The 27,634-nt window shown below is 25.8% G+C and overlaps 2 protein-coding genes across 3 annotated transcripts; both read right to left on the bottom strand.

Annotated features, from left to right (window-relative positions):
- Positions 1-479: 479 nt before the first annotated feature.
- LOC103568368 (G-protein coupled receptor moody) lies at positions 480-23,693 on the bottom strand. 2 transcript variants are annotated; one of them, XM_014440942.2, is made up of 5 exons: positions 23,087-23,693; positions 20,208-20,420; positions 4,209-4,447; positions 3,158-3,467; positions 480-3,074 (listed from the first exon to the last, which is right to left on the bottom strand). In XM_014440942.2, the coding sequence occupies exons 2-5, from the start codon at positions 20,418-20,420 to the stop codon at positions 2,124-2,126; spliced, it is 1,713 nt and encodes a 570-aa protein (XP_014296428.1). In that variant the 5' UTR covers positions 23,087-23,693; the 3' UTR covers positions 480-2,123. The 2 variants fall into 2 exon arrangements, with proteins under 2 accessions (XP_014296428.1, XP_053594456.1); XM_053738481.1 differs by lacking the exons at positions 20,208-20,420; positions 23,087-23,693 and adding an exon at positions 19,263-19,346.
- Positions 8,828-10,128, bottom strand: LOC128667618 (uncharacterized). The gene has a single exon (XM_053738482.1). It carries the CDS (start codon positions 9,373-9,375, stop codon positions 8,845-8,847), a length of 531 nt encoding a protein of 176 aa, XP_053594457.1. The 5' UTR covers positions 9,376-10,128; the 3' UTR covers positions 8,828-8,844.
- Positions 23,694-27,634: the final 3,941 nt, after the last annotated feature.

Genomic DNA, 27,634 nt, shown 5'->3' with positions numbered 1-27,634 from the left:
TTAGTTTAGTGAGATATTTTCTTCTACGTTTATTTATAAACTTATTTGCCAAAAAATGAATGAAAATATAAGTACTAATTTGTTGCTTTAGTTTTAAAAAAAAAAAAACTTAATTATTTTGGCTTTCAATTCGACGATAATAAGATATTTGGTAAGGGCGAAACTGATAAATTTAAAAAATAAGATAAACATTTGTCACCCTAATTGTCACTATAGATGCAATTATGATTTAATTCTCACTACCACTATTATTTTTACAATAATTAACTTATATGAATATATCATAATAACAATGTCTCGACTTGTAAATTTAATATAAAAAATTATAAAAATTCAATAATTATACTTTTTGACTTCATTGTATATTTTTTTTTATTTATAAAAATTAACAAGTCAAATTAAATAATTAACTAATTGTAAAAAAATTCAATAAATAAATTTAAAAAATTTAATTTTTATTTATTTACAAATATTCAGTCTTTTTAATTAAGTAAAAATAACTCAGATCTGGGCAATAAAATTTTAAAATCCAAAAATTTTAATTTTCGACTCAATTTTTTTTTCTTTTTAGAGCAAGAGATAAAAAGCTTTGATTAATTACTTTATCTCAGGCTATTAAAAATTAAATCAAAAGACTTTAGGTTGGTCCAGAAGCCGTAATCTGAGGTCAAAATATTATACACATTTTTTTATTCTCGAACTCTATTTAAAATAATAAAAGCATGATTCATTTTATCACAAGTAATAAATTGAATTAATCAGTTATTAATTATTCGCAATTAATAATTAAAATAATTGTTAATTACACTGTAAAAATCAGGAGTGAATTCGGAGTGATTACGGATTTTATTTCACTACAATTCAAAGTTTTAATATTAAAATAAACTCCCCAAATTTTTTAAAGTGTATTGCATGCCTTGAGCGCGAAGCGCTGAGGCTATGCTTTATACTCGCCTGAAAATGAAATTCTCGATTTCGTCATATTTATTCATTAATTATATCTGTGACTAAAACACAATATTTGAAGCCAACGATAAATGTTTGCCTCAAAGCGAAGATAAGTGTCAGATTACGTCATACCAAAATTCTCAAAAAAAACTAAACGAGTGGAAATGATTTTTGAATTTAGTATGAAAAAGTATTAAATATCAAATTATTCATTGTAAATTTTATCCAAATCAGAAGATACAAATTTTAAATTAAGACACTAAATTCTGATTATTTTTTTTCGTTTTGCAACTCAACAAATTATGATCTTATAAAGAAAGATGAAGTGAGGCTCAACTTTAATGGCTTGGCTTCTAGATCATTTCAACGAAAATTTAAAAATTGGATCGTATAATTAAACTGTAATTATAATTTTTAATAAATACATTTAATAAAATTAAAATACAGTACAACCTGGTTATAAGTTACTGTTAGGGGCTGTAGAAGAAAAATTTTTTGAAAATGGCTTTTCCCTACTCTTATCATTTACTCGGTGATCGCTCAGTTTTCTGCATATGTATGCGTCGTGTTCGTGTTTGTGTCTAGTCCTTTTATAAGTTAGTTGACGTTTGTCATTTATCTATGCACATACTTTATTAACTTATAAAAGGACTGCAGAAGAAATCTCTTCACGACAACCGAAAAACTGCGTTAGTGGAACTGAAATGGGGGTCGTATTTCGAGACGAGCGACAACAAATAGAGAGGAAGTAACTTATAATCGAGTAACTTATAACGAGGTTGTACTGTAATAAAGTATTTTTAATTGAAAAATAATAAAATTTCATAGAATATTTTTTAATAAATTAATAAAATTTTAGATGTAGTTTTAATAAGAGTTTTGCTTTTAATTAACCCTAATTCGGTGTCGCATGTGAACATGGATCGTTAGCGTTCGCTGCTTCTTTAACTATGTTACTCTGTAAGGAAAAATCTGAATAAATTCGTAGGTCTTCTTTGGACTTATAACTGTGCGATAGAGTTGTTGCCAGTCCCGAAAATCCCTTTTTCAATAAACACTTTCATGAAAATTCGGAGGCATGTAGGCTGTTTACAGTAGAATATTTGAAAATTCATAGACACAACCGAACCATGTTCGACCGATTAGGGTTAATTAAAAAAAAAAAAAAAAATAATTTATTTACCACGTTTCTTAGAATCATAAAATGAATCACCTCGACAAAGTAAAACATTTTTATATGCACTTCTGTATTCAGAGCTCATAACAACATAAATAATTGGATTAATACAAGTCGTTAAATAAATAAGTATATAACCAGCAATATTAAGACCACGCCAATCAATAATATCTTTCGATATTTTAGTTATCGTTATCGGTAAATAACAAATAACAAAAGACAAAAATATAACAAGGATCATTTTTAATAATTTTTTGTCTTTAGCTGACATTTTACCCGATTCATTACCGCGAGTTTTAAAACTTCGAAATCGTAATTCGCGCCGAAAAATACTACCTCTCTTATTATTATTAATATTACTATTATTAACACGTTTATTATCACATGGTGAATCCGAACGTGAACTAACAAATTCTTCAGATACATCTGAACCATCATATTTATTTGAATTTAATAATTGTGGGTTTATACTACGCGGTGAAAATTGGTCACTATTTTTAATAAAATCTTTTGGTACTTTTAAACATCGATCATTGTTTAACATTATCGATTTATCTGTTACTATTTTTTCTTTATTAATAATATCAGCATGCGACAATGATTTATCTTGTGATGGTGAAGATGATGAATCGACATTAGAAAAATTAAAGTTTGGTACTGAAACAGTATAAATATTTTTTTTACATTTTTTATTACTGTTATTTTTAATATCGTATTCTGATATTTTTTCAATACTTAAATCATCATTTTTATCAATCATTTCATCATCATCATCATTAATATCATTATTATCAATATCATTATCGGAAATAAAATAAAACGAAGTGTTAATTTGTTGACTATGATGAAGTTTGTCATTTTTCAATGGAGACCCAGCATTTTCTGATGTACCTGTTCCAGCACAACTTGAACCTAATGCAGAATCTTCGAAATGTTTTGTATATTTAACCTGAATAATTAATTAACACATAAATATTAATGAACATGTATATTTATATATAAATTAGGTAATGAAAATTTGAATAAAATCACCTCAACTGTCGCTTTAACGAAATCCGTTGTAACTTCTTGACGTCTGCGACTTTTTTTAGCAGTTTTACGTACGATGTAAAAAATTCTTGCATAGCAAACGACAATTGCAATACAAGGTGTAAGAAATGCGAGTATAAATAAAAATTCTTTTGGTGATTTACCATTGACGTCACGCAATATTGAACATGATCCAATGCGGGGGTCTAAACCGAATCGTCCCCATCTTTCGAACCAAGTTGCCACTAAAGCACCAAATCCGGATATCCATGTTGCTATTACCATCAATATTAAGTATCTTGGCTTATAAAATCTATAAAATTATTTATTTTAATTAAATACAATAAAAATATAGAGTAGAAGTAGCATTTGTAGCCACTGCTCCATTTTTGAACATTTAATACTAAAAGTATCTTTGAATGCATTTTAAAAATTAATTATATCATTGCGTTTTTTACAAATTATTTTGTTTTAATTTTTCAAGTGTCCAAAACTGGTGCCAAAGTGGCCAAAAATGGTACCTCTATGCTATAAAAATACTAATTTACAAATATTTTATTTAAAAAATACTAAATTACTTGAGATAATTTTTTTGGGCTGGTAAAAAATTTTTAATGTAAAGTAAAATAATTAAAGTAAAAGTAAAAGATCTAGTACCCGATCAGAGAACTAGTACTCGATCACTCCATATATTTGTAAATGTATAGATATATTTAGTAAAATTTACTCTTTAAATGTATCAGTGAATATTCACTTACCTTCACTAATTCATGTTTAGAGAGTAGTATATATAAATATACAAATACATGAGTAATCGGGTACTAGTTCCCTGATCGGGTACTGGGTCTCTTACATTAAATATATTTTTTTCTAATTACAGAGCTAATTAAAAATAAAAAGTATTCATTTTATAATTTTAAAATCATATGAATAATAAAAAAAAAATTGACATTTATTGTCAGTCTTTTGTGAAAAAATTTAAATGAAGGTAAAAAAACTTTTTTTTTAAAGGCTTAGAGACAGTAGTTTATTTAAAAAATGATGAAGTAATTACTTTGGATATAATCGAGGATGACCAATCATTACGTATCGATTGATTGTAATAGCCAGTACCGTAAAAAGACTTACGGCGACGAGACCGTAACGTAATAATGGAAACAGTCGACATAAAAGTGGTCCATGAGTCCATGAGCCATACCAAAATGTAGATGTAGCTAAAGGTAAATTGAAGCAGCAGAACATGAGATCCGATATCGATAGATTCATTATAAATACGGCTGTTGCATTTCTCATCTTAAACAAAAATGGTAGTTTATTAATTAGTACCACTGGGAATTAGAAAATAATGAAAGTGTTTTCTTTACATAAATTTTTTTTAATTCATAGAAACCATAAATAAGATGGCAAAATTATTTAACTTGTCACTTTTATAGCCTTGGAACCGAATATTAAATTTTAATGCCAATCATAAAAGACTTTAATGACTACTCGTTAAATAATAATATCTACCACAATGTCGCAGTATTATTTAGTATCAATAAAACCCAGCAACCAATGGAATCAAGTGTAACATTTAACACGTTAAAAAATTTAACGATAATTTATTAATGTGTCGAGTTATACATGAAATTTAACGCGTCTAAGATAAGGTCTAAGGTGGTAAAATGGTCTAGTATAAGTAAGACGCAAGATCTCAAGACGCTTGGGTCTATAAATCTGTAATGTCCCATGAGAATAAAGAACTAGGGGATAGATAAAATAGATAGAAGCTGGTGGTTGGACGTTTTAACCAACTAAACCATAATGAGGGCAAGAAGAACAAGTTTTGTCACTAGGTAACTGTACCAGGTTCCTGTGTTTCATAGTAAAACTATTTTGCATCAAACTCTACTGTGTCTATCTATATATTACATACTCAACTACTTTACTCTTGTCTAGTCGTTTATTTCCGGGGCGTTCACAAGCTTTATCAGCAAACTACGAATTATTTTTAGATGCTAAAAGTTACTGCGAATACATTCACCCAAACGATTACCCTGTATTTTATCATCTTTTTTTTTTATTTACACTGAACTTGAATATTTATGTTGATGTTTATGACATTTTGTATAAACAAAAAAAAAATGGGTCATTGACAATAGACACAATAAAATGGTTATATATTGGGATGAAAATAGTCTTTAAGAAAATATGGGATTTATAGCATATAGGGGAAAGGCGGGCAAAACGAAATGTCAAGAAAGTAATGGATTTTTAGTGCACTTGAATATGTTGGATCTTCTTTTTTTGACTTCTATTTGAAGTAAGTCACCGAAATTTCTAATTGTTATAAAAAAAATGTTGTTTTTATTTAAAATAAATGTCTAATAAAATTGATTATGACAAATCTAAGTGAAAAAAAAATTTTTCAGTACTGTTAGTAAATAAAGATGAAGAAAAAAAAATTATTGATGATCAATAACTTATATAAAATTTTAATGTAACGACGAAGACATCGTATGTATTTTTTGTGGCCAACTATAGAAAAAAAATTTTACGACACTTAAAATTAATCTGTTTTTCATACTCAGTCCCCTTTTGCCCGCCTTTTTTTAGATATATATAAATATACGGTAACAAATTTGAAACTTTGAGAAAATCTTGAAGAAAAAGAGAATTTTTTGAAAATCCTGTTTTCGTTATTTTCCAAGCTGTTGAAATTTCGTGTAGTAGTCACAGTACAAATTTAATTCAAGGGTTGAAAAGAGCATTCAAGAAAAAAATGTATTTTTTACTTGTGTTGGGTTCGCTGTGTTTATTCTCGGGTTCATTGTTAACGTTTCATGCAGAACAGTAGGAGGATTTTGTTAATTATTCTGCTGAATAAATTAACGGTGGTTTTATTATTATTTTAATTGTACCCAGTTCTATGGAGAATAATAATCCTCGAGGTCACAGACTTTATTTTCCTATATTTCATATAATTTTTGTACTGTTTTTATTTTTATTAATTCTTTAATTTATTTTTAAATGCAAAATATTTTTTAACTTTGGCTATAAAAATAGAAATTTTTTGTAAAAGTAAAATTTTTATTTTAATCTAATTTTTGAAGACAGATTTATTCATAATTGTCTTAAGCCTTTTTAAAGTTATTATCATTTGAATTGATTGATTTTTTAAAGTAATTTTGAATAATTCGATTAAATGATAACATGCCTTTGATTTTTTAAGACAATCGTAATCTTAATATAAGAAAATATATTTTCTGCAATTAGATGACTATTTTTGAGTTCAAAGAGAATGAAAAATTTTGTGACTGGTTAACCATTTTTAAAATTTATTTTTAATAAAAGTACACTAAAAAAATTTCGGGGTGAACCCGTATTAAATCCGGAGTCAAAACCCATAATTACTTTGAATTCACTTTCAATTTTTGACAGTGTAATGAAAAATTAAAAATTTTATTATTATTATCTCAATTTATTTTTATTATGACGTTCATTTCATATATATATATTTGAGAACAAAATGAAGGTGGAGAACAAAAAGTTTTATTTTCAACTTTTATGTCATAAGTTTGACGAAAAGGATTTGTGACATTTGATAGTCGACCATATAAACGTGATAGCGTAATAATACCATCATAAAATTGTTGATGGTAGACGAATAAGAATAATATGAAGTTAGAAATAGTGATTTAAATTGAATGACCGGATATGAAATCAATTATTTATAAAACTCGATCCAATCTATTACTAATAACTTCATTTTATTTTTACTTTGAATAACATTATCCTAAAATATATGAATCTTATCAGTTTTTTTTGCTATTAATAAATTTTCAAGTCTTTATTGTAAGCTATGAAATGTATATATTTTAATGTGTATAATTGATACACTTTAGCATAAATGACAAATATTTCTGAAAGATTGTAATTTTTTTATTGCAATGACAGTTGATATTAATGTGATAGTTGATGTGGAAGCGTCTCTGTGGGAAATGACATGAAAAAGAAAAATAGCTGTGAAAAGAGATATAAAATGAATAGATAACAAAAGGGAAATGAAGAATTTACTAAAGCATTGAATAACATAACAGAAAAATGAGTGAAAAAAAAGATTGCGGAAGTTATAAATATTTTTTTTTTTGACATACATATTTATTTATTTATTTATTGAATAAAATCTGTTGTATGCAAATGATAATACAACAATTTGATTGATTTACTATCAATAACTCCTAGCCGATTTCAATATAAATAATTATATCGTTTACAAATGAATATCATTATAATATATATTTTAATTTGATTAATTAAAATTTAAGAACTGATTGTAAGTGGAATATTATATCTGATTGAAAAAAAAAAAGAGGGAAAATGTGTCAATGAGAAAATTTAATTGAAAAGTATAAAGAGGAATAATAAAAAAATAATAAAAGCAAAGAACTTTGGACTTGAAGAAATTCAAAGAACCCTCGGTGTTTTAAAGGATAAAAGTTAAGATAAATGTCTTTACTGATCTACTTACGTCAGAATGTTACACTTAATCCTTTCCGAGATCAATGACTTTGAGTAAATTGAAACAATTTTATTTTCAACTCTTTTTAGTCTTTCAAGATAACTCTTATTGCTATGATTTTTTTTTGTAAATAAACTACTATAGAACTTTAAATTGTATTTAAAGCATAAAAAATTTCTTACTACTTTGAAACTACATTTGATCAAAAATAAGTTAGAAAAATACTACAGGGGAGGTCCGGGTACGAAGAAACAACTAAGAGAGTAATGCATTCTTGTGATTTTTGAGGTCTTAATACAATCGTTTTTTTATTTCCTTCGAACAAATTTGTATTTATTTCACGATAATTTTAATGAAAAAATTTTTATCTAGAACGCAGCATAATAGCCAAAAAAAAAAAACATTTTTTTTGCGCATTTTAATAATTACATACTTTCATTCCATTTAAATACAATGAGTTTTTGTTCACTTTTTGAGGTGTCCTGCTGTGTCTCGATCTCCCATAAATATTTTTTTAAATTTGTCTATAATTTTTAACAATCGATTTAATTGCAATGATGAAGAATGATGTAGAATTTGATTTTTATGTTGTACTTAAGAGGATGTGTTTCATTTTTATAACATTGTCGTATGCACAATTATTTTTATCACGATTTTGATGATGAACACATTTTGTTTTGTATACATATTCAAAGTGATCATCACTACCGTTATTAAAATATCCGAATGGTATATTAATTTTACCCATTATTGTTGTTAATAATTCTTTAACTTCCAAGTCGATAACGTAAATACATTTAGCTTTCAAGAAACACTTAGCAATAATTGATTTCTGTAATTCAGGATTAGTATATCCTAATTGCCAGGGAATCCCATCATCTTCTAACAGTCTTAAATAATTATTTTGATCTTCTAGTGGTACTTCTTTCCATGGGCATGGTGGTTTGAATATATAATGTTTATCAATAAAATTACCATTTGAATCTGGCTGTAAGCTTATCATCGCTAATTCTTTCAACATCACTTGACCCTTAAAGTGATATTCATTAAAATCGATGATTACATCGACTTCTTTCGTCCATTTGTGGTTCGAAGCCATTTTTTTTATAAACTTCTTCTTCGTTTAAATTCCTAGACAAGTCTTACTAATAAAAGAAAACATCGAAAAAAAATTTTTTTTTTAATAACATCAGTTAGGTTGATTATTAGTATGGTTATTTTTAACCAGGCATCTGTTTGACAAAATCCAATCTCTCATTTTAAGTACATTATCACGTGCACAATTGTTTTTATCTTTATTTCTGTGATATTTACATTTTGTTTGAAATTCATCTTTGTGTTCATAATAATCTAAATCGTTTAAATAAATAATTTTATATTCTTCGATATTGTCGACTATTTCGTTCAAAAATTCTTTTGAATTAAAATTAAATAAATAAATATAAGCAGCTTTCTTTAGATTTTCAATCAAAATTGATTTTTGCGATTCATAATTTAACGAACCTTTCTTCCATGAAATTCCGTGTACTTTAAATAACATCGCATATGTTTCTTGATAATCTTTAGATAAATTTTCCCACTTTAATGCCGGTTTAAATAAGTAATGCTTATCAATAATTACATCATTACCATCAGTTTCTAAACTTACTATTGCCAATTCTTTCAATACATTTTTATGCTCAGAAATTCTGTAACCGTGAAAATCAATAACGAGATTCATTTTTATATATAATATGATGTCATCAAATTGTAAATTTTTAATGTCTAATAAAAAGTGATATATTTTAATAAACTGAATAAATTTATTACGTTATCTACAAGATAATTTATAAGAAAGTTTACTTTTAAGTTTACTAAGTTTTCGTTTATTTTTTTTTACTTTCAGAATATGAGGAATATTTATTTTTTTATTTTTTTTTAACAATTTTTGAATAATCCAACTTCGCATTTTCATTGCGTTATCATACGCACAATTATTATATTTAGGATATTGATGATGATTACATTGAGTTTGAAACTTATTTATTTTTATATAAAAACCTCTTTTAGATAAACATAAAATACGTTTTTTATTTATTTTACGAGTGATTTTAGATAGAAATTTCTTGATATTATTGTCAAATAAATAGATACATTTAGCGTTTTTTATATTATTACGTAAAATAGATACTTGTAGATCAGCTTTGAAAAATCCTAGTTGCCAAGGAATACCATGAATATTAAACATTCGTAAATAATCATTTTGACAAGATTTTGATAATAATTCCCATCGATATGGTGGTGTAAATAAACAATGTTTATCAATAAAAACGTTACTATTATTGGCCTGTACGCTTAAAATCGCTAATTCTTTTATAAACGGTTGATTTTTTAAACCATAATACCCATGAATGTCAATTACTATGTCCATAAACTTTTTTTGAAAAATTGAAAATTTCAGACCAATATCAGATTATAACAACCTAATAATATAAAAAATTCTTCTACTAATTTATAGCACACTAAAAAAAAAAAAATTTTATTTGAATTTTGAAAAAAATATTTCCTACTTATGAAGCTGATGAAAATCTGAATATTTACGTTTCAAAGTTGATTATTTTAACAATCGTTTTTATGTTCGTAGCATTGTTACTGACTCAATTACTAGCATAGCGTAATCGATGATAATTACACTTTGTTTCTATTGAATAAAATTCATTATAATCTGTTTCAGATAAATATATGAATTTGTAAATGAAAATTTTCAATATTGACCATCACAAAAATACGATAGGAAATTTCATAGTTTTTGTGAAATTGAATTCTTTAATTTAAAATGTATGAATCATTACTAGCGTACATGTTTCGCGCGCAGTCGAAGAGCTCATAAATTCACAGGTAATAATGTTTCCAAGCTCTTTGAGCTCGAAAACAGCGGGAAGTTTTTGGGCTGGCCCGCAGGGTCAGGCAATTTTCAGATTTTTTTCTTTTACTTTTATGTGCTAGCGTTATTATAGAAGTTTTCTCTAAATCCTAGAGAAATCCTTGAGAAATCCCAGAGAAAACAGAAAAATTTGTTTCTCTGAGAATCCTAGACAAATCCTAGAGAAATCCCAGAGAAAACGTAGAGAAATCCTAGAGAAAACAGAGAAAGTTGTTTCTTTGAGAATCCTAGACAAATCCTGGAGAAAACTTAGAAAAATTCATCACGCTGAGAATACTAGACAAATCTTAGACAAATCCTAGATAAATCCTAGACAAATCCAAAAGAAAACTTAGAAAAATTCAATTCACTGAGAATACTAGACAAATCTTAGACAAATCCTAGATCAATCCTAGACAAATCCTAGAGAAAACTTGGAAAAATTCATTTTGCTGAGAATACTAGACAAATCTTAGAAAAATCCTAGATAAATCCTAGAGAAAACTTAGAAAAATTCATTTTGCTAAGAATACTAGACAAATCTTAGACGAATCCTAGATAAATCCTAGACAAATCCTAGAGAAAACTTGGAAAAATTCATTTTGCTGAGAATACTAGACAAATCTTAGACAAATCCTAGATAAATCCTAGACAAATCCAAAAGAAAACTTAGAAAAATTCAATTCACTGAGAATACTAGACAAATCTTAGACAAATCCTAGATCAATCCTAGACAAATCCTAGAGAAAACTTGGAAAAATTCATTTTGCTGAGAATACTAGACAAATCTTAGAAAAATCCTAGATAAATCCTAGACAAATCCTAGAGAAAACTTAGAAAAATTCATTTTGCTAAGAATACTAGACAAATCTTAGACGAATCCTAGATAAATCCTAGACAAATCCTAGAGAAAACTTAGAAAAATTCATTACGCTGAGAATACTAGACAAATCTTAAACAAATCCTAGATAAATCCTAGACAAATCCTAGAGAAAACTTAGAAAAATTCAATTCACTGAGAATACTAGACAAATCTTAAACAAATCCTAGATAAATCCTAGACAAATCCTAGAGAAAACTTAGAAAAATTCAATTCACTGAGAATACTAGACAAATCTTAAACAAATCCTAGATCAATTCTAGACAAATCCTAGAGAAAACTTAGAAAAATTCATTTTGCTAAGAATACTAGACAAATCTTAGACAAATCCTAGATCAATCCTAGACAAATCCAAAAGAAAACTTAGAAAAATTTTTTGTATCACAACAATGTTTTCGAGCTTAAAGAACTAGAAAACAGCGGGAAGTTTCAGGCTGGCCCGCACGGTCAACCGATAGACAGATTTTTTATGTCTTTTATATTATAGAGATTGTCAAAGTCACATAATTCTAAGTAATCCCGATAAATTTTTCATTGAGCATCATAGTTAAAATGCAGTTTATCAAAAAAACAATCTTCTTGTACACATTTAGGAAAATTTTCTAGAGAATGAAGTTACATTTTGTCCTTATCGAATTAAATTTATTGTAACCCATATCAGATAAACATAAAACTGATATATATTGATTGCAACCAATACTAACCAAGTAAATATTGTTTTCTATGCGAATTCATAGCATAAACATTTCAAGCTCTCTCAATATATATAGCGTAGTAAAATCGATTTTTGTGAATAGAATGAGTATTTGCATATCCTAATTGCCAAGGAGCTTCATGTTCGTCAATAAACTCTAAATAATCGGCTTTATAAGTCTACGACAATTTATCCCTTGATTGTAATTATTTAAATAAATAATGTGTACCAATAAAAAACCTTGTTTGCATGCAGTTTAAAGCCCAGCATAACTAATTCTCCATTAAATATTTTTTACGTGGGTTGCGGTAATCATAAAATCGATAACTATACCCTATGTTCAATTATTATTGTTATTTATTAATGAATAAATAAATAAAAATAATAACATAAAATATTTTTACTCTAATAAAAATATGCAATAACTTTTATAAAACCAACAATAAAATTATCATTCATAAACTTGAGAAACTTTCAAATATTTATGTTTCAAAGATAATTTTTTTAATAACGAGTTTCTTATATTCATGGCATATTCGTACGCACAATTATTCAAATCACGATTCTCATCATGATTACATTTCGTCCCTATTTAAGTATAATCAAAATAGTCATTGTCAGATAAACATGAAATTCGGTTTTTTAAAGTTTATTGTCTATTATTTCAAGAAAATAATATTTTTCGAGATTATTGCTTTCATAAATATGTTCAAATTTTTCGGAATTTCAAGTTAATGTTAACTTTAATATCATTGTTTACAATTTATGATTGTCGAGGAATTCCATGTGTTTTTGAGAAGAGTCCAAATAATAATTTTGGTTCTTTCAAGGCATTTTTCTTAGTGATAATGGTTATGTTGATCTACAAAACTGCTACTAACGTTTATTTCTAGACTCAGTACAGCTAATTCTTGAATTAAATACTTATCTGGTCGACTATACTCGTGGAAATCCATAACTAGATTCATTATTAATCATTTGTACAATATTTCCTGTCATGGTTCTAATAACAATAAATCTTTATACAAATTTATTTTAATTATATTTACGTTACTATTTCATATTTATAGTTTGATTAATGTTTAATTATAAATAATTTCATGTGTCTCTCAAAAAAATTTGGTAGTTACTCTATTTTCCAAATTTAACATCTATTCAAATAAAAAATTGAAGCTTTACAATAAATTTTCTTTGTTCTTTAGTAGATTTCAATCATCAAAGTGATTGTAGCAGAATAAATACATCGAAAATAAAATTTTTGAGGGTTACGAGACTTCGGAGTTTGAAAAAATGATAAATTCTACTGCAATTTCAATTTGAAACCCCGAGTGAAGCATTTTTCAAATTTCAATATCAGATGACACTGAAAAATTTAAATTTAAAAAATCATAATTAAAATTTTGTTGTCTATTCGTTATAAATTCACAGTTCATGTGTATTCGATAAAGATAATTTGCTATTGTAACTAAAATATCTGTTTACTCATAGTTCATAATAGCTCTGATGAATATTCGGTTTTTCACAGGTTACCCGAAAACCAATATTTGATTTTTAATGCATTATCATACGCACAATTGTGATCATCAGGGTTTTCATGATGAACACATTTTGTTTTATAGTTGATACTTATCGGATTTGAATATGTATTCAAAATACATGTAATTGGTTTATTTATTTGGCCAAGGATCTTTTGTAATGATTGTTTTTTATCGGTGTCAAGTACAAAAATTTTCTTAGCTTTTATTATACTATCTCTCAAAATTGAGTTTTGGAACGCAATATCAGTATGCCCTAATTCCCATGGAATCCCATGGACTTCGTAATTGTACAAGTATTCTATTTGTTGAGACCGTGATAATTTGGACCATGAAAATGGTTGTCTAAATAGATAATGTTTATCGATATAAATACCATTTGAAAGTGGCTGTAAACTCATTATAGCCAATTCTTTTATCAATAATTTGTTATCAACTAAATATTCATGAAAATCAATAATTATGTCTACTTTTCTATGTTCTTCAACCAAAAACATTTACTTGGTGTAATAATTTCTGTTTTTTATTTATTTGAATATTTACTAATAAATAAGCAATGAAAAAAAAATTTTTTCATTTTTTTTGTAAAAGAGAACTTTTCATTTTAAAAGCATTTTCGTACGCACAATTGTCATCATTACGATTCTGATGATGAATACATTTTATTATAAGTTTTTCTTCAGACATATCAGGATTTTCATCAGAAACAACAGAAGTTTCATGCAGAATTATTTTATCTGTTTCACCAACAATTTTAAATAACAAATTTATCTTATCCATGTCCCTTACAAAGACCCGTTTAGAAGCATTGAAATATTCTTTTAAAATCTTAGCAGGTAAATTAGCATCAGCATATCCAGTTTGCCAAAGAATTCCATGTATTTTACATCGATTCAAATAATCGTCTTGATATTCTTTTGGAAGTATTTCCCATAGACATGGCGGCTTAAATACATAATGCTTATCAATAAAAATATTTTTGGTGTACGGATGCAAACTCATTATAGCCAATTCTTTCAATAAAATTCTATCATTTGGAAGAAAATATTCAGTGAAATCGACAACTATATCCATTGTTTTAAATTAATAATTATAATATTTCAATAGTCTAAACTATAATAAAACAATCATACAATTAATTTAAATATTTCAAGTGTCATAAATATTTGAGAGATTTTATCACAAAGATGAACGTTAATTATTCTTTTGTCTAAGTCAATGAACTTGATCACTTTACATCTATAAATAAGATATTCTGGCAACAATAAGTCAGCTTAGAAAATTTTTATTGTCTTATTATTTGAATAATTCTTTTGTTTGATTAATCGATATTATATATATATATGAAATGAGTATAAATTTAAATGACTGTTCGTCACGTTTTACTAGTTAATTTACGCAAGTGTGACGTAATATCTGGTTTTCGTTATTCACACGTTCAAAATTAGCTGACACTGAAGTTGAAGAGAATTATTTAAAGTCAATTAATAATCTTAATTTTTTTTTTTACTATTATTTAATTATGTTCAAAATTAACTGGCAATTTTATAGTACTGACTTTCACAAGTATAACTATTAAATTTATGTAATTAAACTTTAAATTAAATTTTTTACGTAAAATAGTAAGTTCAAAATTTATTGTTTAATTAGTAAATTTATCCGGACCCAAATGTGGAGAAATGACTACTTGCATTGCAATTATTAAAATTTATGTAGCAAAAGACTTCAATTACACTTTTTATGTTACCATTGGTATTTTTTTTTATTAATCAAAATAAAGTATTGAGTGTTCTCAGATGTTTATGTTCAAAACCGCTGACTATGACCTACCTCAATAGAAAAATAAATTATTTTAAATAGTATGAACGGTGGAAATTTTTTTTTTATTGAGTTATTTAAAGTCGCTATAAACAACTCAGGTCATGAACGACTACATTCATATTTACGTTGACATTAGATTTTATTATATAGCTTAGTGAGTTTAAGAAATTTAATGAGTTTGCTGAGATGATCAGTAAGGCGGAAAATTTCATTTTATTTAAAAGTGTTAAGTATGTTTAATTTTTTCTGTTGCCAATTAGTAAAAAAAAAATTGAAACAGAAAACATAAGAATTTAACTCATATTTCTAATGATACCTAATTTTAATAATTTAATTTATTTCATCATGTATGTCCACTACCCATTACATTAAAAAAAATGTTCGTAATTCTCTTGACAATATAGAATATAGTTATATAAATAATATGATAATTTATATTCTATGTTTGTATATTTGAATTTCTTGAGTGGTCACGCATTTAAAGCATTCACAGATTGTTCAGGAAAATAAAAAAAAATAAATGTAAACTGTTATTATCTTTTTGAATCATTGACTGGAATATCTTAAATGTTTTTGATGAAAATGAAAGTAGCCGTTGGCTCAAGGGTCTAAATGCGTATGTTTTGCACTTTGTAAAAGACCAGAATGAAGAGATGCACGAGGATAACGAACTGATGGCTACAGCAATTCAATTCTGTAATAGTATTTGTCTGGACAAAATCACAATCTTCAAAAATTAAAGTTAGTATTAGAATAAAAATTTACGGATATTAACAATTTTTTGGTCTTTGTCATTTTTTTTTTTTTTTTTATAATAAAAATATCTATACATTTATTTTTTTTTATCTCTCGAATGGATTAAGGATATCGATTTAAAAGATTAAACATATCAATTTGTTTGTTAAGACGAAAGAGCGAAATAAGGAACTGTCATTTTAGGATTGAAACTTTCAGCAGGATTTCCGGTACAAGTGACGACAATAATTCGTAAAGCTCACGTCACTACTGTGATAAAAAAAAGTCAATAAATTTATAGCTACTTTATTATTAAACGTAAAGTGTAAACTGAGTAAGAGTAGAACTTAATTTCTATTTTTACTTGAAAATTTTTTTTGTTTCATGTAAATTTAATTTATTAAATAATTCAATTATAGATTTAAAATAAAATATTTATTTTTTTTTGTGCAATAAGTTTAGACTTGATATTTATTAAAATATAAGAATCTCTCAGGAAAAGTTTTAATATTTTTCAGGATTTTTAAATTTATATGAAAGTCACGTAACGTTAAAAATATCTGAAGAAAGCTTTCAAGACAAATACGCAAAGTAAATCTCAAAGAAGATTATGAAGGCAGGTCAGTCAGCAAAATTATTTCAAAAAAAAAAAAAAAAAAAAAAAAAATATGTTGCATTTGAGAAGAAATTAAAAAGAAAAAAAATTAATGGTGTTAAAAATAAAAAAAAGTGCAGTGGCTGTTATTCGAGTAGAAATATATCAATGAAACTCCCAAGACAATAAATTACTCGTAATTCTATATATACCTTCAATTTCTTGCAAGTCTGCGTGAATATGGGCATTGGGGGAGATTTTCGGAGCGATAAAAAATGACATATTGATCTAATTCTCGTTTGTGCATAAAAAAGTTAACTTGAGTTGAAAATTGAAAAAAAAAAAATATTGTTTTTTTTTTTTTAATTAATTATATATAATATTTATTTTTACTTCCAAATAAACAATTAATTAAGTAATTATCAGAAAATATCAATCGATTGGCAGTTAATTTAGATAGTTAATAAATAATATTTATTCTATTATCTAGATTAAATAATTTTTGCCAACTACTTTGGCATGATATGATAAAATTCGAGTGAATCGTTAGAGATGCTGTGACCTCTGGTAGCTAAATATAAATTTATATGTATAGAATTAGTTTTTTTTTTTTACTACGAATTATAAAAAAATTTTTAATTGCTCTTTTTATAATTACTAAGTTATTATATTATTTAATAAATTTTTTAATTGTTTTATTTTTTATGCCTCAAATTTTACGATACTTTTTTAACGAGGAAAAAGCTTATCTTACGATCGTATTAAATTTAATAGTCGAGATAACTAAATTGTTTAAAGGTACTGTTGGTTAATTTTTATTTATCATAAATTTAAAAATCGAATTTTATTTTTTATAATAAAGTTGAATTTTTAACTGGGGTTGAGGAAATTTATTGATAAAAAAATAAAAAAAAAAGTATATGAGGGTAAATATATATATCTTATTTATGTATATGTTTTTATGTGTAAATTAAGTTAATAAATTTGTAGAAAAAGAAAAATCGTAAATGACTGAGACATTTATATAGAGTTAAACAGAGATCCGACAAAAAGATTTAAACTTTAGTTTTAAAATGTTCTCTCGTTTCCTTATGTATTTTTATTTTTTTTCTTTAACGTTAAGTACTCGCGATCTTAAACAACACTGCACATTACAATAGTTTCCGTGAATGCACTTTGCTTGTTTTATTCGACGAACTATACCATCAGATTTTATTCAAATCTTGTTTTATTATGATTAAATGAACTTTACTTCGGCTCAAATATTTGTCAGTAATGTAATAAATTGATTCCGATTTTAATAAATATTGATATAATGATAATCTATTCTTATAAAAAAGATTTTTTTTTGTTGCCACTAAACGGGAAAATTATTATTTACATCAAACATTTATCATAATCATAAGATTCAGCGAACTTCGAGGGAGCTTTTAGTAAATATTTTATCTCCAATTGCTTACATACAAAAAATATTTTCATATTTATTAAAAAACTAATAGTTTTTAGTAAATTTTTTTTTTTTCAGTTCTTCAGAATAATTTTTTAACTAACTTTCAATTTGATTTAAATAATAATTTAATATCGTACTATAAAACATTTAGAAGATCAGAACGTTATTAAATAATTTTATTGAAAAATAAAACTATCATTTTAAATTTTGTATTATTTTTTTTTTTCACGGATTACTAAATGCAAACTAGGCACTTTAAAAACAAAAAGTCGCTAAGAACAAAATGTAAATTAAGTTTAATTTCAAATAATTTTAACAGCAATTTAAAAAAAAAAAAAAAGAAAAAAAAATTATTATAACATAAAATTATTATTTGAATAAAATGAATTTCTTAACAGTTTGAATAGAAATAAATTAAACCGTCAAGTAGCGCACACATGGATCCCGAGTTCTCGTATCAACTGACATTTGATTATATTATATTATTATCTAAAGTGAATTAGATAGTGTAATAATGTTTGTCATGCATCCAGGATAATTTGATATAATTGTAAAACTAATTAATTAAAAAGTTTTCTTGTAGTTTTTATCTAGTCCTCATATATATAAACATATATAGTTATGTAGTAATAGTCATTTGCCAAAGTGCTATTGCGACTTTCATATCCCAGAAGAGCTTGTGTTATAATAGAACATTAATTTATTAATTGATATGGATGAGATATTTTTCTAGTTTATCCAACACTGTCAAGCCCTTTTTCATTTCATTTCATTTCGTTTAATTTGTTTTATATATGGAGTAAGAATAATTATTTTAATAAGTAAGTATATAAAATTTGATGAAAAAAAAGATCGCAGATTTACAAAAAAAAAAAAAAAAAAATATAGATGATGAGAAGTGGATGATATATGGTCGGTAATTTTTTTTTATTTTTCGATAGATATATATTTTTTGGAGAATCTGGTGGTGACATAGGATGAGTGTTTATACAAACTTTCTGACCCACTGCTCAATCGATGCTGATATCTGAAGATAAAATATAAGTCTTAATCAATGTCAGCTCAGTTTCAAAGTTAACGTTTCCATTACTACGTCAACACTTTCACGAATTTTATCCATTGCATTATCGTTTAAATTTAAATAAACAGTAGTAACTCCCTGCTGACAAAATTACGATCGTTTTTAACATGTTTACGTTCTAGTAGGGTTGCTGATTCTATGTACTCGACGCAAGTACGTTTAATTGCTGTTGAATTAAATTTACTCTGTTAATTATAATGTCGTTTACATTCATTAGATATATATTTCAAGTGTTCATTATAGAGAAGGGTAAAATGGGAGTCTGAAGACAAAGTTTAATTTATTTTACTGTAAATAAATTATATCATTCATTTTATATCTATATTTAGTAATTATTTGGAAGTGTCTCATCCTATTTTTGGCTTTCAAAAATAGAAAAATAATTTTTTTTTTTTTTTTCAAAATTTTTTTACTTTATAGCGCACTAATAAAAAAAATAAAAATTTTTCGGATTTGAAAGTAAAAAAAAAAATTTTTTTTTTTATGTATTTTAAAAAAATTTTATTGATTTTTACTTTCAAATAATTATCCTGTATTTAAATAAAATAAAAAAAAATTTTGAATTGCCAGTAAAAATTTAATTTTATTTTCAGTTTACCCGCACCTTATTTTGACTGCAGTCTATTCATTTAAATGTTAGTTTTGTTTAAATTTAAAAATCAATTTCTAATGATTTAAATTATTCGATTATTGTTTATTAATAAACTTATATCAGCATTTATTGCTATGAAAGTAATAATGATAATTTAAAATTTAAAAGACTTTATCTCGAAAATGAACTTTGCTTAGTTTATTATTACCAAGTTTACTGTAGATAAGTATCCGCAATCCAAACGGTTAAATCTCCATAACAACTTACCTTTTTTGTGCGAAAGAGTGCGACGATTGTGATGAGATTGCCAGGTATGCCAATAAACATGAAGAGGACGCAGCATCCGGCAGCAAAATAAAGAAGCCATTGAGGATAATCACCGAATAAAATCGCTGAATCTGGATTTTCTATGACCTCTTTTATTCCTAATATGCTACTATTTGTGTCTGTATCGTTGATAGCCATCCAGTGCTCTAGCATCTTAAAAAAAATATATTATAGTATTATTATTTATATTTTTCATTAAATTATTTTTTAAAATTTACACGTGTATAAACAATTTGTCATTAAACTGTCACAATAATTTTTAATATATATGTAAAAAATGAAAAATGAATTTTACACGAAAATATTTTTACGATAGTGTCAAGAAATAATTCAAGGTTGTAGAATAAAAGGCGTGTGGTTGAGAAAAAATATGAGAATCCCTTTTAACTGGGCCAGAAAGTTGTATATTAGGGTACTTCGTTTCCGGTGAAAGTATTTTTTTTTGTTGCTCATCAAGCAAAATATTGTTTTTCATACAAAAACAAAAATTCCTGCCAAGTTTGATTATTTAATTTCAATCCTAAGTACTTTCCATTCGATTTTCAAGATTTCCCATTTAAAATACACGTAAATTACAATACTTTTTTTTTTAACTTTCTAATACTCAGCTGCGTTTTATGATATCGACGCGGTTTTGGTCGCAAATTGTAGGGCATTTGGTGTTTTTCAAAAGTGCCCATAGTAACTTAGCTGTAATTCCAGCTGTTTTACTTGTGTCCGCTGCGGAAGTCATTTTTCGTATCAAATTGACTTTTATTGGCTTGCAGAACGTAAATCAATAAATGCACACCAAAAATGTTAATGGGAATTTTATAGGAAATTTTATTCCCTTTAAAAAAAGTCCTATGAGTCAAGTCGCTAAAGTCTATAGTTTCCGAGTTATAGTAATTTTTATAATTTGAAAAATATAATGTTAAAAAAAAAAATTACAATTGATATTTTATTTTTTAAATTATAAAAATTCCTATAACTCGGAAACTATAGACTTTAACGACTTGACTCATAGGACTTTTTTTAAAGGGAATAAAATTTCCTATAAAATTCCCATTAACATTTTTGGTGTGCATTTATTGATTTACGTTCTGCAAGCCAATAAAAGTCAATTTGATACGAAAAATGACTTCCGCAGCGGACACAAGTAAAACAGCTGGAATTACAGCTAAGTTACTATGGGCACTTTTGAAAAACACCAAATGCCCTACAATTTGCGACCAAAACCGCGTCGATATCATAAAACGCAGCTGAGTATTAAAAAGTTAAAAAAAAAGTTATTTAATTTACGTGTATTTTAAATGGGAAATCTTTAAAATCGAATGGAAAGTACTTAGGATTGTAATTAAGAGCTCAAACTAGGGAGGAATTATTGTTTTTGTATGAAAAACAATATTTTGCTTGATGAGCAACAAAAAAAAATACTTTCACCGGAAACAAAGCACCCTATTGTATATATATTATAAATATATAAATGTATATCTATATGTAGATATAACAGAATTTAACAGAGAAAAATCAAAGCATAAAAGTCTTTTAAATATAAATTTAAAAGGAAGAGACGTAGATTCAGCAATTTTAGATTTTATTCATAAATTTGTTTTATTTCATTTGTCTACTGATTTTTTTTATGAGTACACTAAAAATAATAAATGTTTATTTTATCCATTTACTACAGAAACATGACACCTTGACTTGTACGTTGACCTACCTTAGAGTTTCATATTATATATATTATTATTATTAAAGTTAATCTAAAACTTATTTATGTTTTTTTAGATTTTATTTCGTGTTTTCAAAAATATAAAAAAAAAAATGACATAGGTGTAAAAAGAAAAAACGTAGAGAGCTAAATAAAAGCTGATAGTAAGAATAAAAATGAAGAAAAGTGAGAGTGGATAAAAGGATTATTATTATTACGAAAATGGACGAGCCTATTAGAGAGGTGTACTAGCGTGATATAGTTCATCGAGAGGGACTTAATCGTAAAGAAAAACGTTCAGGAATGCGTCATTTTATCCAAAAGTTTAGTTGGCAAAAAACATAAATGTTCCTTATTTTATTTATTTTTTTCGTTATCACTCTTGTATTGCTCGGTATTTATCCTCTCTCTTTAACTCTCTTGGGAAATTATAAAATATAAATACAAATAAATAACAATATGTTATATAAGAAAAAATATTGATAACAACTTTAGGTGTTGGTAAATCTCGTTAATGAGTCTATTGATGTTTGATTTATTTTGAAAGCTTCATTATTCAGTTAAAAAGGTTGAGTTACACAAATTTTCTCAGATAAATTTTTTTTTATTTCAATTTTTTATCTTTACCAACTTAAGTCTCTTAACTTTTTTATCATGTAAAAAAAAACTGCACGATTTTTCTTAATGGATCTTAATGAAGCTTGAAACTATATATATATATATTTATATACAGAAGGTAATAAACTTTATTTTGGAATCCAAACATTTTTTTTTCGGTATTTATATAAAAGAACAAAAAAGTAAACTTGAACTAAAGTTTAAAAAAAAAAAATAAATAAAATAAAGAGTGAAAAATCGAGGGTACACGACAGCCGTGTGTATTTCGAATGTCTAGAGAAAAATAAAAAATGAAAAGTAGATACTAAAAAAGATAAGGCAGGACAATTTTTTTTATCCCTTTGAAATTTCGCAGGACATTTTTATCACGCATAAATTTTGAAAAATTCCTTATTTTTACGAAACAAAAAAAACATATAATAATAAATAAATAAATAAATAAATAAATATGTATAGCTTTTTACAGTAATAAAATATTGATAAAAATATGATAGTTAAATTTATTTACCTCAAAAAAAAAATAATGACGATAATAATTCAACGTCGCGATTGCAAAAGGGTGAAAAACATTATTTTACATCTTTAGCGTGTTGCCAGGTTACACAGATCCACTTTCATTGTCAGTAGAGGCACAGTAACACCCACAGAGACCTGGAGAGACGAGTGATAATGAATAACCATAGGGTGCCAAGTAAAACAGCTGAGCTTGCAAAGTTCAAATTCGTAGTTCTTGATGATAATTTAACAGTGTAAAGCATCCCGCAATTCACAATTATTTTCAGACCTATGTCACATTTATTTTCATACTATATCTTGTGTTCTCTAATTTATTTTTAATATCCACACATTACGTTGTAATGTAACTGTATTTCGTTCATTATTTTAATTCAATAATTAAATCATTTCTATCATTGTACTGAACTATTTTTAGCAATTTAATTGTTTACACATTGTAGGAGTAACAAATCTTTTTTTTTTAATTTTTAAATAATTAATATTAATTCGATGTACTTGTCAATTTTTTTTTCAACATATGTAATTGAAAATGTATTTTATTAAATTGATACGAACAATTTAATTCGTGACACGTCGCACCAGCTTCGCGGCACAACTAAACCGTTTTCAGAGTCAGAGACTTTCATATCAGCGGAAAATAGAGAGAGAGTGAAAGACCCGCGCATACTTCTCTATTTACTGAGATAAATTAAACGCATGCGCATTTTTTTTCTTTTTTTTGTTTGTAAAAAAAAAAAAAATATTTTGAAAATTTCTGAAAAATAAGAAAAATTTTTTAATTATTAAATATTATATATAAAATTTAAAAAAATATTTAATGAAATGATGATACCAAAAAGAAAATGTTCTTTTATCTAAACTTACTTGAGTTTCTTAATTCTATTACATTACATTACATTATATATATTTTTTATCACCGTCAGCAGTTGCTAGTTTACATGGAAAAAAAGGCGGGTAATAATTTTCACATTTTTGGTGCTCGCAAAATGTACATACTAGCGTAATTGACCACTTCGTTGGTAACAATAAGAGTATATTTGCACAATTACGATAAATTGTAGAAAGGTAACACACCTTATTCATTTTTTTTATTGACTTAAATTCAATATTTTTCGATCGTTAATAAAAAAGTAAGTTTTTATTAATTCATAAATAAATAAATTATTATTTTAAATAATTTATTGAAAATGATAGACAAGACTTACTAGTACTCCCTAAATGTCATAGTGTTAAATACGATAAGTTGTTCATTGTTAGTGCAATAAGGACGTGGAACAAACTACCAGGCGACTGTACTAATGAATGTATTTTCAAGGAATTTCGGAGGTCGTGCTTTAATCAGTACCTGTCGAATGCAAATGAATGATTGTCTGGTAAATGATAATATTGTTATATTAATGATTTTTTGAATGATGATGTTGTGATAATGATAGTGTATAATTACTTTTATGTATTCTTATATTTATCTTTATGTATGATTATATATTTATGCTATATACTTTTTGTATTAATTAATTGTATTCGTGATGGCCGCTAGGAGCCTAGATTCCATGGCCAATAAAAAATAAATAAAATGAAAAAAAAAAAATTTGAAATTCGAATTAATTGACTGTTAATAATTGAATAAGGTGAAGATAAGCATTGAGTTTAGTGAAGACAGAGGAATAATTTGGAGTTTATAGCAAAAAAAATGAGGGTCACATGTGTAGACAGGCATGCAAGAATAAACTTAAAGCAAGAGAGTGCAAAAAGAAAAAGTAAAGCACATAAATATCGTAAACAAAAACTAAAAGGAGTAGAAAAGACGGTGTAACACACATGTTGAAACTTTGATAATCGACCCAACACGTTTTATATTATAGTCGTCATGGGAAAACATAGGGGAACACGTGGTGACGGTGTCCTTTTACAGATTATTCTCTCCAATTTCAGAGTATAAACTATACTGGACATTTTTTATTTTACTTTTTCCCTCAATTCTCACTATATTTTTATTGATATTAGCATTTACTTGATAAAAAGGTCAATGCATAGGAGTATCAAAACAATTAAATTTTATTAAAACGTAAATTTAAGTTGATAAGCTTAAACTTAAAATATAAGTTTAATAAAAACTTTGATATTTAATAATTTTCATAAAGAAGGTTGATCTAAAAATTTTATCTATATGGAAACCGATCATTAATTTTTATTACATTTTATCTAAAACAAGTTTTCAATGGTTTCTTTTATGAGTTTTAATATTATAAGAAGGCAAGATGACCGACTCAAAAAAATTTTTTAAATATTTAAATTTAAATTTGTGGTAATCTACGATATTAATTAGGTGATTTAAATTTTCCATTTATACATTAACTTGTCCGTTCAAAAACTGAAAATTTTACGATATGGTTATGACTTAATAATAAACTCGGTGTTTTAAATTATTATCAAAATTTATGGCTACTAGACTGTCCTTTTACAGCAGCATTTTTTTTATGTTCGCTATTCAAAATCTTTTAGTATACGGTAAGAAAAAAAATCTTTACGCATAATACAGCCCTCATTTAGAATTTTAAAAGGCTTCTGAGAATTTCACTTGCTATTCAAAATACAAAAAAAAATCATTTATTTCCATTTTTTATTTAACAGAATATATTTTTTCAGCCTTCTTATTTCAAATATGTTGTAAATGTATGTAAAGTACAAAATTATTAACTTTTCAAGGAGTTGATTTTTTTTTTATTATTATGATATTTTTAACTTTCAAAATTTTAAATTTGTCTATGCTTTCTATGTTTTGTAAGCGATACTACTCTTCGTAAATTCGTCATTTAACTTTTTTATATAACGTGAAAACTTTAGCCCTTGATAGCAATTCTATGGGATTTTAGATAAAAATTCAAATTTCCAACTGTAATTGAAAAACTGTCTAATGTAGAAACTTCATTTAATCGCTTATTTTAAAATGAATTTTTTTCATTATGAAATGTACGCGAAAAAATGGTTTATACACTGCGAAAAAAAAACTTTTTTCAACTTTGATGCAGTATATCTTTACTAAGATTAAACAAATAGTTTACTCAGTACTACACAATCATACAAATACTTGAAAAAAGTTTTTTTTTTTCTCAGTGTATAAATCAAGAAATGAAAAGAAATATAATGATAAAGTAATCCATAAATACTATCATTCTAAATAGTAATCCTTTAATTTATGATTAAAACATAAATGGTTACAGAATAAATGTTCAAATTTATCGTCTATGCAGGAAAAATTAGTATTTGAACTTTGAAAATCGTAACTTAAATATTAAAAATTTATGACACGAGATATAAAATTAACCGTTTGAAATGTGAAAATTCTCTTTATATTGACACCCAGGTTCCGGGTTATAATTTCAAATACTAATTTTTAAAGTTCTTTTTTTGGTGTATGATTAATAAAGACAAGAAAAATTTTGATTATAAGTGACATTGAAACTAGAAACGATTTTTTTTTTATCTATTAAGCAGCAAACTTTCTTAATGTCAATTTTTGAGTTGAAATGAGGGTTATGCAAGATAATCGTCAAATATACACTAAAAAATTATCAACAGTGAGGTATAAGAATATAGAAATATTTCCCATAATATGTAGAAACCGTTTCTATAACGTACGGACATTATTTCCATAATTTATTGAAAAACAAAAACAAAAAAAAAGTTTATTCATGACACTAGAAAATTTGTTTCTCCAAGACAAACTTGAAATGTAGATCTAATTAAATTGTTTCGATGAATTGTCAGCTTAATTTTCTGTTATTCATTCAGTTTCTAAAATGTTAATTAACTCAAATAAATTTCATGTTTATAAAATACAAAAAATACACTGAGTAGAAAAAAAAATTATTAAAAAATTTTGAGTATCTTGACTCAAAAATTTGTTTTTCAATCAATTTCATGTAAGATTAGAGTTTATACTATTTTTTACTAATTACCAAGTTTTATAAAAGTATATAAAAATTATTTTTAGTCAAATATGACAATTTTCAATGCAAAAAAAAATTTATTAAATAATAATAAATTCTTGAGATAAAAATATTTTTCATCAATTAATAAAGTAAATTTTTAAGTGAATAAAATTTTTTTAGTTTAGTGTATTTAGATTGAATCACTGCTCAACTGTCTTATGTACATAAATAAAACAAAAATAAAAGTAGTAATAAATGAGCCTTGAAAAAAAAATCAGTTTAACATATAATAAAATATTATTTTCCCCTCTTAATATTTTTTATGATGTGCGTTGGTGTTTAATACCACATATTACACCAGCCTCCGGGGACACCGTCGACGATTTTTGTCGACACTACCGGCTACTCAAACGGTGGTTGACATATACAACACACATAAACTAAATATAAACACATCGAATCTAGTTAGCATAGACCATAGACCATAGACCCGTATAATAGTATCCGCACAACATCCATGTTTCTACATAGCTATTGTATTATCAATATTATTATTATCATACACCATACCGCTTATAATATATAAGTATACATAAACCGTACAAGCA

Source organism: Microplitis demolitor, chromosome 4, assembly GCF_026212275.2.
Source record: "Microplitis demolitor isolate Queensland-Clemson2020A chromosome 4, iyMicDemo2.1a, whole genome shotgun sequence".
Lineage (NCBI taxonomy): Eukaryota > Metazoa > Arthropoda > Insecta > Hymenoptera > Braconidae > Microplitis > Microplitis demolitor.
The sequence above is the reverse complement of the archived record's forward strand: the minus strand, read 5'-3'. Positions and strand labels throughout refer to the sequence as shown.